Source organism: Macaca mulatta, chromosome 14 (genome assembly GCF_049350105.2).
Source record: "Macaca mulatta isolate MMU2019108-1 chromosome 14, T2T-MMU8v2.0, whole genome shotgun sequence".
In the NCBI taxonomy this organism is placed as follows: domain Eukaryota; kingdom Metazoa; phylum Chordata; class Mammalia; order Primates; family Cercopithecidae; genus Macaca; species Macaca mulatta.
In genome coordinates this window covers 5,998,930-6,012,053 of record NC_133419.1, presented here as the reverse complement: position 1 = coordinate 6,012,053, position 13,124 = coordinate 5,998,930, and the positions used below count along the sequence as shown (strand labels likewise).

The 13,124-nt window shown below is 45.0% G+C and overlaps 1 protein-coding gene across 50 annotated transcripts in view; it reads left to right on the top strand.

The window, feature by feature from the left end:
• Positions 1-8,494, top strand: part of PPP6R3 (protein phosphatase 6 regulatory subunit 3) — a 158,365-nt gene extending 149,871 nt beyond the window's left edge. For 42 of the 50 annotated variants that reach the window (XR_013403469.1, XR_013403471.1, XR_013403473.1 and 39 more), the window contains 2 exons: positions 3,807-3,926; positions 6,971-8,494. Coding sequence is in view for 45 of the 50 variants with exons in the window: in XM_077961911.1 (XP_077818037.1) it covers positions 3,807-3,926; positions 6,971-7,022 (172 nt within the window). In the remaining 5 variants the exon portion in view is untranslated. Of the gene's footprint in view, positions 1-3,512; positions 3,531-3,806; positions 3,927-6,970 lie in introns of all 50 variants that reach the window. The other 8 variants (XM_077961905.1, XM_077961880.1, XM_077961909.1 and 5 more) reach the window with 1 other exon arrangement.
• Positions 8,495-13,124: the final 4,630 nt, after the last annotated feature.

Sequence of the window (13,124 nt, the reverse complement as noted above, 5' to 3'; positions counted from 1 at the left end):
TCATGCCACTTACGGGCTACTGAATGCAAAAATCCTGTGTAAGGTATTTGCTGACTGGATCCAACAGTGTATTAAAAATAATTTATAATGATTAGTTAGGGTTTTATCCTGGAAGGCAAGGATGGCTCAAAGTCAGAGAAATCTGTCAGTTTAATCTCCATATATGGTATTAAACAAAGTCATTTGATTTTTTTTTATAAGGTTCCATAGCTATATATGATTAAAACTCTGAGAAAACCAGTAACAGAAGTGAATTTATTCTCTGCCTCTTGGTCTCAAGCCATCCTCCCACCTCAGCCTCCCAAGTAGCTAGGACTAGGACTACAGGCACATGCCACCATGCCCAGCAAATTTTTGTAGGTTTTTTTTGTAGTGACGGGGTTTCACCATGTTGCCCAGGCTGGTCTCAAACTCCTGAGCTCAAGCAATCCACCTGCCTCCACCTCCCAAAGTGCTGGGATTATAGACGTGAGCCACCGCACCCAGCCATGAATTTCATTAACTTGGTATAAGTTAAATACCAATATCAAAGTGCTACAGCAAAACTTATCCCTAATGAGGAAATTTTAGATGCATTCACTTTAAGACAAAGACCAAATAAGGATGTCCATTTTCACTGCCAGTGTTAGGCAGTCCTGGAAGGAAAAGGAAATAGAGTTATAGGTAAAGATCAGGAGGAAGTGATAAAACTGTTGTTCTTTGCAGGTGGTAATGATTACCTACAACCAAGTCAGTAGCAAACTTGTAACTAATAAGAATTCAGTAAAGCTATTGAGTAAGAAATCAGTTTTAAAAATTAGTAGTCTTTTTCTTCATCAATAGTAGGAACCAGAACCTACAATAAAAAGCAAGGTATTATTCCAAAACACATCAAAATATAAATTATTCAGGAATGATCTTAACCCAAGTCTCTATAGAGAAAACTTGAAGAAATCTGGACAAGTGGAGACCATGGCATAGCTTAGTGCTGCAAAGACATTTGCCATCTTGAAGTTAGTGTTTAACACAGTCTCAATCCAAATTTCAGTTGGATTTTTAGAAGGAACGTAATACTCTAAAACTTATATGGAAAAATAAAGGTTCCCAAATTGCTTAGAGGTAACCAAAAGGGAAGACTGAAAAAGAGACTTGCCCTGCCAGGTACTCAGTCACACTGCAAAGTCACAGTGATTGGAACAGTTTTGATACTAGCGTCCAAACAGGTCCAGGTGTCAGTGTGATGAAATAGAGGGATTAATAATGGGGAGGAGAGAGGAAGAGCTGGCTCACCAAAAGGAAAAGTCAGGGGAGATCCTCCCTAATCTACATCCTAAAACAGCTCCAGCTGGATTAAAAGACAATAAGAAAAACATATGCAGTGCTTTCTGTGCACCAGGCCCTGCTCTCTACACACTTCATGTGTGGTAACTCATGGATTATTCTTAGGCACCCTATAAGACAGGTACTGGGATTATTATCCCTGCTTTCCAGGTGAGGAAACTTAGGCACTAGAGTTAAGTGATGTGGCCGGAGGCCAGAGTCTCATAATGGTTAATAAAAGAAATAGAGAATGTCTTCTTAATCTGTGGGCAGAAAGGGATTTCTGTATCTATCTATTTCATCTGTCTGTCATCTATCTGTCTGTCTGTCTGTCTATCTAATCTATCATCTGTCAGTCTGTATCTAATCTAGATTTTTTTTTTTGAAGACGAGGTCTCGCTCTGTTGCCCAGGCTGGAATGCAGTGGTGTAATCATAGTTCACTGTAACCTCCAACTCCTGAGCTCAAGCAGTCCTCCCACCTCAGCCTCCCAAGTAGCTGGAACTACAGGTGTGTGCCACCACTCCTGGCTTAATTTTTTTGTTTGTTTACTTTTTTATTTTTGTGGCCCAGACTGGTCTCAAACTCCTGGCTTCAAGTGAGCCTCCTTCCTCGGCAGGACTTCTTTAAAAAAACAGAAAGCCTTCAAAAACAGAAACTATAATGCAAAGAGTTTAGTTAGATTATATTAAAGTTAAGAATTTCTGGCTGATAAAATGCTGCAGACAAAATTAAGAGGCTGATGGCAAACTAAAAAAAAAAAAAATCTGTAGTAGCTAAATCAACAAGAGACATTAAATATTCAAGGACTTCCTATAAACTAGTAAGAAGAAGAAAACCCAAATCAGAAAACTGGCAAAAGATAACAGTTTATAGACAAACCTTAAAAGCTTAAAAAAAAAATTGCTCAAAACTCAGAGAATTATAAATAACAATATAGCACTTGATACTCTTCTTACGTGAGCAGCAGTTAAAGGTGGATGATACTGAGTGGCGGTGGGCTGCAGCCTGCGGGGCCCTGGTGGCCTGCTGGTGAGGAATACAGACCGGGACAGTCATTCTGGGTAGTAGCCCGGGGTTCTTTGTAGGTAGAAAAATGGCCTACAACTCTCCACTCCTGGGTGTCAAGTACTGAGAAATGCCCAGACAGGTCTGCCGGGGCCATGGACAGTGATGGTCGTCACAACACCCTGCATGGAAGTGTGGAGGTGGAGGGCAGCTTTGGTTGGGAGAAGCCACACAGTGTGGTAGGTGCATGCCACGGGTGCTGTGCCACAGTCAGCAGGGACAGTGGGTCTCCCCAACTGGCTGAGTTAAGAGGTAAATACGATGAGATGTAGGGTTGAATCCATCCCAGTTAGTGACTCAGAATACACATATGTTATGACTATATATTTTTTAAAGAATTAGAATTAGAAACACATTAGTTGCTTTGAAGGGAAAGGAGTGGAGAGTGGGGATGAAGAAGAGTAACTTAAGAATGGACCAGCTAATTCAGATGTTCACTGGATCATGTGATTTTCACTCATTTTCCTACTTATGAATTGCTTGGAACTATCTGGAAATGACCCAAGAAAACATCCTAATGAGGTTTTTCATAAGCAAAATCCAGGACAGAATCAGCTCTGAGTGATGGACCTTTCCACAAGGAACCTCTAACTGACCTTTCACTCTTATTAGTGCCATTTCAGTGATGTAAAAAGGAGACTCACAGACTGAATAGGCAGAGTCTAAATTTCTAGCCCACAGAGCTGAGGCAAGTGTCTCTTGTGTCTTTCTCCACCAAGAACCATCTCGGGGGGAAAACAATCCTTCTGGGTCTCGTTTTCCCCAAATCCTCTGTGCCCTTAGGGTCAGCTCTTGGCCCCCACTTCTCCCTCGTGGCATTTGTGCTTCTTACACATTGTTCGAGGGCAACTCGAGGAGCCGTGAAATCTGATGCAGTCATCACGGTGACCTCCTCATGTGACTGAGACTTCCAGCCAGCAAGCTGATGGGGTCTGTCTTGCTGCTTTAATGGTGGGCTTCGCCCCAAAAGCAAAGTGCTTTAACTAAAGACTCATTCCTTCAAACAGGTTCTTTGACACCTTCACCGAGTCTGCAGTTTTGCTTACGTGCAGTCGTGGACATATTATTCCCCCAAATTCCTCATTTCTAGGAGTATTCTGAAACTCTTGTACATTTCTTTTTCTGTTTTGCACACTGGGCTTCAGAGTGTTGAAATCCTATCGGTATGTACAGTGTTATGGGACCATTCTTTATCAGACGCCAGCCACATTACATTGTCCCTCTTTTGGTTCCCACCTGTGTGCAACCCTTTCCTTTTGTGATTCCCCAGTCACTGTCTGTGGTCCCTGTGATCATGCACCCTGCGCATGCTCGGTCCCAGGACGCTTTGCCTCTGTGGCAGTCATGACTCCAGAGCCATCTGCATGTGACCTCATCCTCTGGTGCCTAGGTGCTGGTCCCTAGGGTGTTTGATGTGCCTGTCATCCTCTTTACTGCAGTGAGGAAGGGAAACTGTCTACCTCTCAAGATGCTGCTTGTAAAGACGCGGAGGAGAGCCCCGAGACTGCAGAGGCAAAGTGTGCCGCGCCCCGACCTCCCAGCAGTAGTCCCGAGCAGAGGTAACCACCCGCCTCCTCACACCCACCCTGGCCCTGCCCCGACCTTGCCTGTTACTTCCTGGGAGTTGGAAGGGGACTAGAGGGGTAGTTTACAGCTGTGCTCAAGTCTTCGGCCACTGACCTGGCAGGACAGGGTTTTCTCAGTCCTTACTGAGCTGATTCCGACTGAACTGAGAACTTAGAAACAGCAGTTCCTCTCCTTAGCACAGAAGCTGAAAACCAGTTTTTAGAGACTCTTTAACATCACTTGCTCTTTCAGAAGTGGGTCTGAACAGAGGGGTCTCCTCGCCCTTGTTGGTGAGGTAATGAGCTCAGGGTGGCATTGAGCCCCTTCAGGACTTGAGTTCTCAGTGGCCCCACTAAAGTCATGCAGCTGCCAGGCACAAGCAGATCGTAGTGCCTGTTTGCCCACAGTCCTGCCTGTGTGACACAAGGAGAACTTGCTGGAGGCCCTTTCATACATGTAGCTAAATAATTCTTAGTGCTTAAGTGACTCCCTGTAATCTTAAGTATGAAATGCCCACTCTCAGAGCTGTGTCACTTGGAATGTGATGTTTTGTTTCTAGTCACTCTTTGCTTAGCCTGAGCCAGTGGTCTGAAGGGATGGGCCAGTCTAAGCCTCAGCCGCCTGGAGCCCATGCCAGGCCCTTAGCAAGACTGAGCATGGCCCAAAGATGAGGCTACGCCCCTGGTCCACAGGAAGCTTTGTTCAGCACCTCCCACAATTAACTTCTGTGAGCACATGTAGCTCAGATTGTATATTCCTTCCCTAAGGAATAAAGTGACCTTTAAAGCTATTTCAGAGAAGTTTTAACCCCCCACCCCCACCCCATCCTCCCCAAAATCTTGCCAGCATTGTGTGAGAGCATAACCAGTGGGAACCAGCAGGGAGCACTCTTTGTTGGTCCAGAATCCTGTATTCACAGTGTAGTAAACTGTTTGTGTTTTTCCTGTGGAAATCGTAGCCAAAATAAAGCATTTGTTTTTGTGATTAAAAATATCTTTTTGCATATAAAACAAATTGAGAACTGTTTGAGCATGTTGGCTCTAGCGAAGGCTTTGAGGGGAAGAGGCAGGGTGGCCTCTAGCACTGGGAAGTCACCTCAATTCTGCTTCTAAGGATTGGGCAAGTCACTCTTTTTCTTGGGGTTTTCAATGTATTTTTCTAATGGTCCTTTATAAGTCTAATTCCCAATCAATTGTGTCAGCTCTGATTTCTACCTATAAATTTCCTTTATATTGAGGGCTGCCTAGGAGGCAAGATCGTCCAGGTCCATCCCAGTTTGGGGAGTTGCTTCAGGGGAATATTCTTGGTTTTTCTGTCATAAGGATGCACAAAGCTCTGGAGTCATTTCCTTGGCTTTCCAGAGCACAGAAGCATCGTTTGCGTAAGGGGAAACCACTTGCTCTCCTGTGGCTGGGAATGCCTGCTCTGAAGAGCCCTGCCCTAACCTGCAGGGCCAAGGGATGGAGGAAAAGCTGGGGTGAGCCAGTGGAAGAAGAGGGGCATCACTCGGGTTCATGCCTTTGTCCATCTGTCCTTCTTCCATCTGACACACATTTGTGTGTGGTGGCCACTGGTCTAGGCCAGTGCAGCACACGGACACCCAGTAATCTCGGGGCATACTGGAGGCACGTTCATGAAGAAGCCACGAAGCCATGAAGAAGGGACAGGGGTCCGTGTGAGCTGGGGTGCGGGGGAGAGGATCTCTGAGAAGGTGACACTGGAGCAGGCATTAGGGCAGACCTAGAGTGCGTCCTAGATTGCACGTGTTCTAAAGCGACGTATGACAACATGGGAGATAGAAGCTCACCCATCTTCCCTGTGTGGTTCCCGTCCCAGCCAGATAATGCACTGCAGTTCCTTGGATTGGCAGGCGCACCGTTTACTGTCACACTTAGGAAAGATCTGCAGTGCCACATGATCTCACTTTTCACAACTGTTTTATCAAGCATGTTCTTTGTGCTTCCGGTGTGCTAAGCACGCTGCGCACATTTATGTCCTTATTCCATGTGTACACTAGTGAAGCCTTGTGGGCTGTGAGAGGGTTATTTTCCCTTTTTACAGAGGAGAAAACAGAACTGAGAGGGGCTAAAAAATCTACTTATAAGATCATTCAGTTTGTTCAGTGAAGGCAGGTTATATACCGGCTATGTCTGGTTCCAGAAGTCTCAGTTCCTATGTCTCTCATACATGGAGCCACCATCAGATGTAAGTGAGCAGAGTGGACTGTGTGTGCAGAGCTGACTTCTTGGCTCACTGTATAACCAGCAGGTGTAAGGCATGGAAAGCATTCTAGCTGTAAACTGTGAATGGTAATGGAAAAGTGCTTGTGGGCCTCCCAGTTACAGCCCTAAGCACCCTTTCCCAAGTCTGCTTGATACAATTTTGGTTAAGCCCTCCAGAATATATTGTATATTCAAGTTGTAATTTTGGCAGGAAGGTGAAACCTGGACATTTTGTTATATACTGTCCCACCTCTTACTCCTTCCCAGTTTTGAGCCTAACATTTGCTTTGCGGGAACATGTTCTTCAAGTGGAGACCTTTTTTTCCCCAGTAGTTTGTTTTATTTGCAAACCTTTTCTTTCATTTCTCCCCCTCCCTCCCCCCAACCTTTCCTAGTAGCAGAATCCTGTTTCCAAGTGAAATAGTATGTGGATTCCAGTGTGTGGGTCACATAAAAGCGTTCTTGAAGGAGGGGTGAGCACATAGCTCCTGAAGGCTCTGGAAGCCACACTTTATACCCCACTGACCTAGTCTCTCCCTGTGCTTCTCAAGGCCGCGGTGGGGCGGTTTTCCCAGAGCATTTGCTCTGCTGCAGCCCTTGCCAAATGCCTGCTCACCTGGTGATGAAGCTTAGATGCCACTCAGATTTTTCTAGAGCTTTATCTCCATTCATTTACATGTCATTTTATTAAAAACTATTGAGTTCAAAACAATATTAAAATAAGCGGTCCCTGCCCTTGGGGAGCTCAGCAAAGTGGGTTTTGGTTTTCGTGTTTCTGCCGCAAGTACCTCTGATGCCTGTCTGTTGCTCCCTAGGACTGGCCAGCCAAGCGCACTGGGTGACACTTCAGTGAATGGCCCCGTATGACGGGTGACGTCTGCTGCTGCTGACTGAGGACTGCAGACCGCCACCACTCAGGGGCTCTGGAGGGGTCAGCTGGAGCCCACCAAGCTGTCACTGCTGCACTCACTCTGCAAGGGATCAGGACCAGCAACCTTTATATTCTAGATTCTAAGACATTGTACAGAGAAATTCAGAAGTGTAAAAATATTGCACATTGACAAATACCAAGAATTTTTGCGTATGTTTATATTGTATTGTTCTAAATAATGGGTAGCCTGTGAAATAAGATCTTGCCACCCATGTAATAATAGTAGTAATACTATAGTTAAAATGGCTGTAAGAATAGTTTTATAAAAGTGAATACACAGATCTATTGTATTTGAAACATAACTATTTGACAATTATTAGTGTGACCAAAGTATTAGGCGGTTTTCATACATTTTTCACCTTGTACAAAATTATGAATTCATTTTTCTTCCAGGCTGGCAAGGAGTTGTAGAATGAAAATGCCCTCTAAGTGTTATTTTGGTTGTTCTAACTTACAAAAGTGATTTTGAATAAGAAATATTTGGTGTTCTTTTTATAACCAGTTTTCGATTGGTAATTGTTTTCTGTATTGTTTAAAATGGATCAAAAATGTAAGTCTATTGGTAGAGATTAAGTATTTATTGCTACATCATAGTTGATAAATTGATGTTATTGTAAAGCCATATGTTCTGTTCAAGTCTTGTTTGCTTGAAATGATTATTCCTACAAGTGAAACACTAGACTATTTGGAGTGTATATGGCTTGTGTTTGGGGTTGTTTTTTTTTTTTTTTCTTTTTTTTTTGGCTTTTGTTTTTGTTTTTTGTTTCGTTTGGTAGTTCATCTGCCTTTTAACCCATTCACCAAAATTTACCTTGTTAACAAGCATCACCAATGAACATTTCAGAGCAATCTGCATATTTAACAGACCTAAATCCTATTAGGCAAGTCAGTTGAAAATGCTCGTGCTGCTAATGGAATTAGAGTGCGTTCATTTTACAGGCTAGTATTTTAAAAGTAGAAATGAAAATCTGGCACCGAAGCATGCTAATTGTTTACTGTACCTTGTGAGGTTTTCACTCATAAATTTAAACCAGTGTATTTTTTTAGAACTGGTTTGTGTATATATATAGTGATTATGGATACTAATTCAATGTAATTTATAATTTTCTATGTCAATATAAAAATACATCATAGCCTTCTCAAACAGCTGAAGCAATATATTGTATATTGCCATATCGTCTGGTGAAAGGGTTAAATTACTTCACCTCTTGCACTTTTAGATGCAAATCAGTTTTTCATTTCTGTAATAGAAAATTATTCACGTATTTTTACATCATTTGTTTTTCCTGACCAGTATTTAAAACCAAAAGGATATTCTGAAAAATGGCCAACAATTTTTTTAGAAATAGCATCCCAAGCAGCGTGCCTAAACATTACATTGCATATGGAAATAAAAGAATCAAACGTCTAATGCCTTATTTCTGATTTCCTTTTTCATTTGAAGTGGTGTAGAGACTCCAGCACTCACAGGACAGTGGAGTCAGCAGTAAGCCCTGGGACAGGTGGCAAGAGTGGCTCCCTTGACCTTTGCACGCCTCCTGAGGAACCCACTTTCCCGGGTGAGCTCCTCTCTGAAGAGACTGTCCTCGGGCCTCCTCTGGAATCGGCACTGCCAGAGGACAGGGCTCCTCCTGCTTGCCTCAGGACTGCCTGGCTTGTGTGGCATTGGACTTCGGGAATTGCTGGTAGATAACATGCTCTGGTCTCACCTGGTGGCAAGCTTTGCCAGCCCTGGCCAGGGTTTGGCTCCAGTGGTGGCACATATGGCCTCCATGGTATGGACCTGGTGGCTTCTGCATCCCACCGTGGCCTCCGTGGTATGGACCAGGTGGCTTCTCCATCCCACCGTGGCCTCCGTGGTATGGACCAGGTGGCTTCTCCATCCCACCGTGGCCTCCGTGGTATGGACCAGGTGGCTTCTCCATCCCACCGTGGCCTCCGCGGTATGGACCAGGTGGCTTCTCCATCCCACCCAAGGTAACAGTGTCTCGCTTCACCCACGGGCTGCTAGTGAGGGAGCCCCTGGGACTTTTCTTTGGGGCAGCATTTTGTTTTGTCTTTCGTGGCAGGGAAAGGATGTGATGATGGGGAGGACAGTTCTTTTGGAGGTTGGAGGGGCCAAGCCAAGGACAGGAGCGAGCGTGCCCTCATTTTGTTTCTACTTTAATTTCTGTGTGTCGGCCATACTGAATTATGAGACTAACAGATGTCTACAATACAGTACCTGTATTCAAAATAACAAAAATAAAGCCTGATTCTTTGTTTCTAGAAATCTCTTGTACCTTGCTTGGGCTTTTAATGGGTTGATGTGTCCTGCCATTAGGTCCTGTGTTACACTAGGTCCTGTGTGAGAAAGACCACACTGCACTGGGCGAGAGTGGCCTCTGGGATCAGGGGCTCATCCTCCCCACTGCAGTAGCCCAGGTGCCCAGAAGAGGCAGTGCCTGACACTGGTGCTCAGTCTTGGGACGGTTCCAAGGGTTCTTCTGGACCTCCAGGTGGTTAACTTTATGTGCAGCGTGCCCCACCTATGTTGTTTGGCTTCTAGCCCAGGTCACACTCAGGTGCTCCATAATGATTCTTCAGATGTGATGCTTATTACATCTCCTTATTTTTCATTTTCCCTTTACCTATTTGCTTAAAAACATGTTCTCTAGCCATTACCTCCTAGCAGGTCCTCTGCACAGCCTTTTGCTTTCTGGGCACGCACTCATTCCTGCGTGCCTGGGCCCACAGGCATCTCACACGGCACTGAGTATACACCTCTGCATCCCTGGGCCCACAGGCGTCTGTCTCTGAGCTGTCTGGGCACACATCTCTACATGCGTGAGCCCATAGGCATCTCACTGGCAATCGTGTAACCAGGCCATGAGCTCTCCAGCCGGGTGGCTCATCACAGCCCAACTCAGCCACTCATGATGGTGTAACTTTAGGCAGGTCTTTGTCTCAGCTTTTTCTGTCAGGTGGGGAAACAGTAGGAACAAGTTCAAAGACTAGAATAGCTTTTTACTTACGGTAAATGTTTAGTAAACTTTAGCTAACTTGTACTCACTTAACCCCATAATGTCACCTGCTAGCTTTTCTAAATTTCCACTTCAATCCCACCTATTATTTAAAACCTTTACCTTCAGAAAAGCTGAGCATCTTAATCAGATGGGTTTCGTTGTCCTTTAGCTTCCAGGGTCAGCTGCATCTCACGTGCCAATCTGGCCACCACCTGTGTCTGTGAATAAAACTGGCTATTTGTATGGAAAGAAATGAAACTTTATTCCTACTGCACGTCATACACAAAAATTCATCCAAAATAGATTTACAGATTCAAACATGAGCGCTTAGACAATGAAGTTTTTAGAAGAAAAAATTATCTAAAATGTAGGATGGGCAAAGGCTGCTTCGGATACAGAGCACATACCATAGAAGAAAGAAATTGGGCTTCCATCAACATGAAAATCTTCTGCCCTTGAAAATCGACAAGCAAGCAGTGGAATGCCACGCAAGAAATCACACTTGTCCTGACAGAGGACTCAGACCTCAGATCTATATAGGGGAGAAAACGGCAAATCAAAATTAAGATGAAAAGCCCAATTTAACAAATGAGCAAGAGACTTGAACACAGATAATCACGAAGAAGGCACAGATGTTCCCTGACTTACGATCCATGCTGGCCGCTTTCCCTCGCAATGGCACAGCTGGCTATGACTGCCACTCCCTGCCACCGCTCAGTACTGCAGGAGGGCACCGTGCCATCAATCAGCAGCCCAGGAAAAGATCGGAATTCAGAAAGTGGCTTCTACTGAGTGCTTAATGCTTTCACACCATCGTAAAGTCCAAAAACCTGAAATCGAACCATCTTAAGTCAGAGACCTGTGTATACATGAGTGTCCAATAAGAACATGGAAAGTTGTTCAACATCATCGTTGCCTAGGGAGGGCAAGTTAGAATCACAAAAAAGGTCCCATTTTCCATGTATTAGTGTTCACATGAAAAAGACATCACCAAATAGTAATGAGAAGGTGCAGCTGCTAGAACTCAGCTACTGCTGTCTGAAATAATACATCCAGTTTAGAAAACTAGCGGGCAAATTCATTTTTTTGGTTTGGGGGTTTTAAAAAATTAGACATAATCCTGCAGACTCTCCTAGATACTCAGTGCAAATATATGTCCACAGATGATTTGTACAAGGATGTTTACTGTCACTTTATTCATAATATGTCTAACAAGAAGGTGGATAAGCAGATTCTGGTGTACTCATACGATGGACTTCTACTCAGTAACCAGTGGGGGTGAACCGTGATGAATGCAGCCATGTGTATACATCTCAAAAACATGTTAAAGGCTGGGCATGGTGGCTCACACCTGTAGTCCCAGCACTTTGGGAAGTCAAGGCAGGCAGATCACTTGAGGCCAGGAGTTCAAGACTAACCTGGCCAACATGGCGAAAACCCGTCCCTAATAAAATTTTAACAAAAATTAGCCCAGCGTGGTGGTGCATGCCTGTAATCCTAGCTACTCAGAAGGATGAGGCACAAGAATCGCTTGAACCCAGGAGGCGGAGGTTACCGTGAACTGAGATCTTGCCACTGCACTGCAGCCTGGGTGACAGAGTGAGAGTCTGTCTCAAAAGTAAAGTAAGTAAATGAATAAAATGTGTTAAGCGAAAGAAGTGAGATATGTAAGCGTCTATACGAAGCTCTAAAACTGACCAAACTGATTGATGATAGAAATTTGAGTAGTGTGTTCGCCTGGTAGGGAAGGGGGAAGGACGGGCTGTAGAGAGCACAGGGCACCTGGGGTGAGGGAAGTCTTCGCAGCTTGTTGGCGATGGTGGTTGCGTGAGTGTATACATGTGTCCAAACTCATCGAAACCTACGCTGAAGCCCTATGCATTTGATTGTACGTGATTTGCCCCTTAATCTTTTAGAAGACCTATGGAAAAGGGAAAATAAAAGTAAAGCATAGATAGCATTGTGAGGGAGAACACACCCCCCGTGGCACGCACTGTGGCCCTGGAACTGCCTTTCCTACCCCGCCGAGGAGAGACTGAGGAGCAGGGCACGCTCTGGGCTCCAGCCTGGATTTGCCCATCCATGGAGAGGACACATTCCGGATTGTTCTCTTCCACACAGTAGACTTTCTGTCCCGCTGAAGGGAGAGGTCTGCATCCCTGGGTTAGACACATCTCATGGAGGCCTCTGCCCGCGACCGGGGAGGGGGACATTTTTCTAATCCAGGGATGAAGTCAGAGAACTAATCCAAACCATGCCCCTCAAGCAACGTTTAGTTTTAAAAAGAAAAATAAAAGGATGTTGAATCCATTTGTCCGTCGTGTCTTATTTCCCAGAGGGCACTTCAGGAAGGCTGAAGGGGGCACGATTATCTCCACTAAAACTCCAGCTAGGCGCTTGTCACAGGAGGAGGTGGAAAGCCGTGGTTTGTATGAAGGGAGTGGTGTGAAGATGGGAGAACAGGCCACGCCAGCTGCTGCTTCCCTTCTCGGGGACAGCCACGCTCTGACTGCGGCTCCAGGACTGCGGCTAATGGTTCAAAGGCCCAGTCACGGGGTCCTGTTGGGAGGAGGTGCTTGTGCCCTGGCCTCATGTTTCTCTGTGGGATCTTGGCACTAGAGGAGTGCCCTTGGCCTCTCCACACTTGCACTCTAATGGGAGCTTAGTGACGTCGCTGAGAGATTTTGGCGACTTGCATTTTTGGTTCAGTCAAAAATGCTTTCTAGGCTGGGCAGGGTGGCTCACGCCTGTAATCCCAGTGCTTTGGAAGGCCAAGACGGGCGGATTGCTTGAGCCCAGGAGTTCGAGACCAGCTGGGCAACACAGTGAGACCTCATCTCTATAAAAAAGTAATACAAATTTAAAAGCCAAACTACGAAGTTTTTTTTCCCCCATTTGTCTTTCAAGCCCTAATTCTCACTTGTTTCTGAACTTTGGTGTCAGGAGTAGGAGGAAGTTCCCCTAAACCCCCTCTTTCCTAAACAAACCAAGAAATACGTTGTTACACTAAATCTGTTTTTTCTCTTTAGAAGA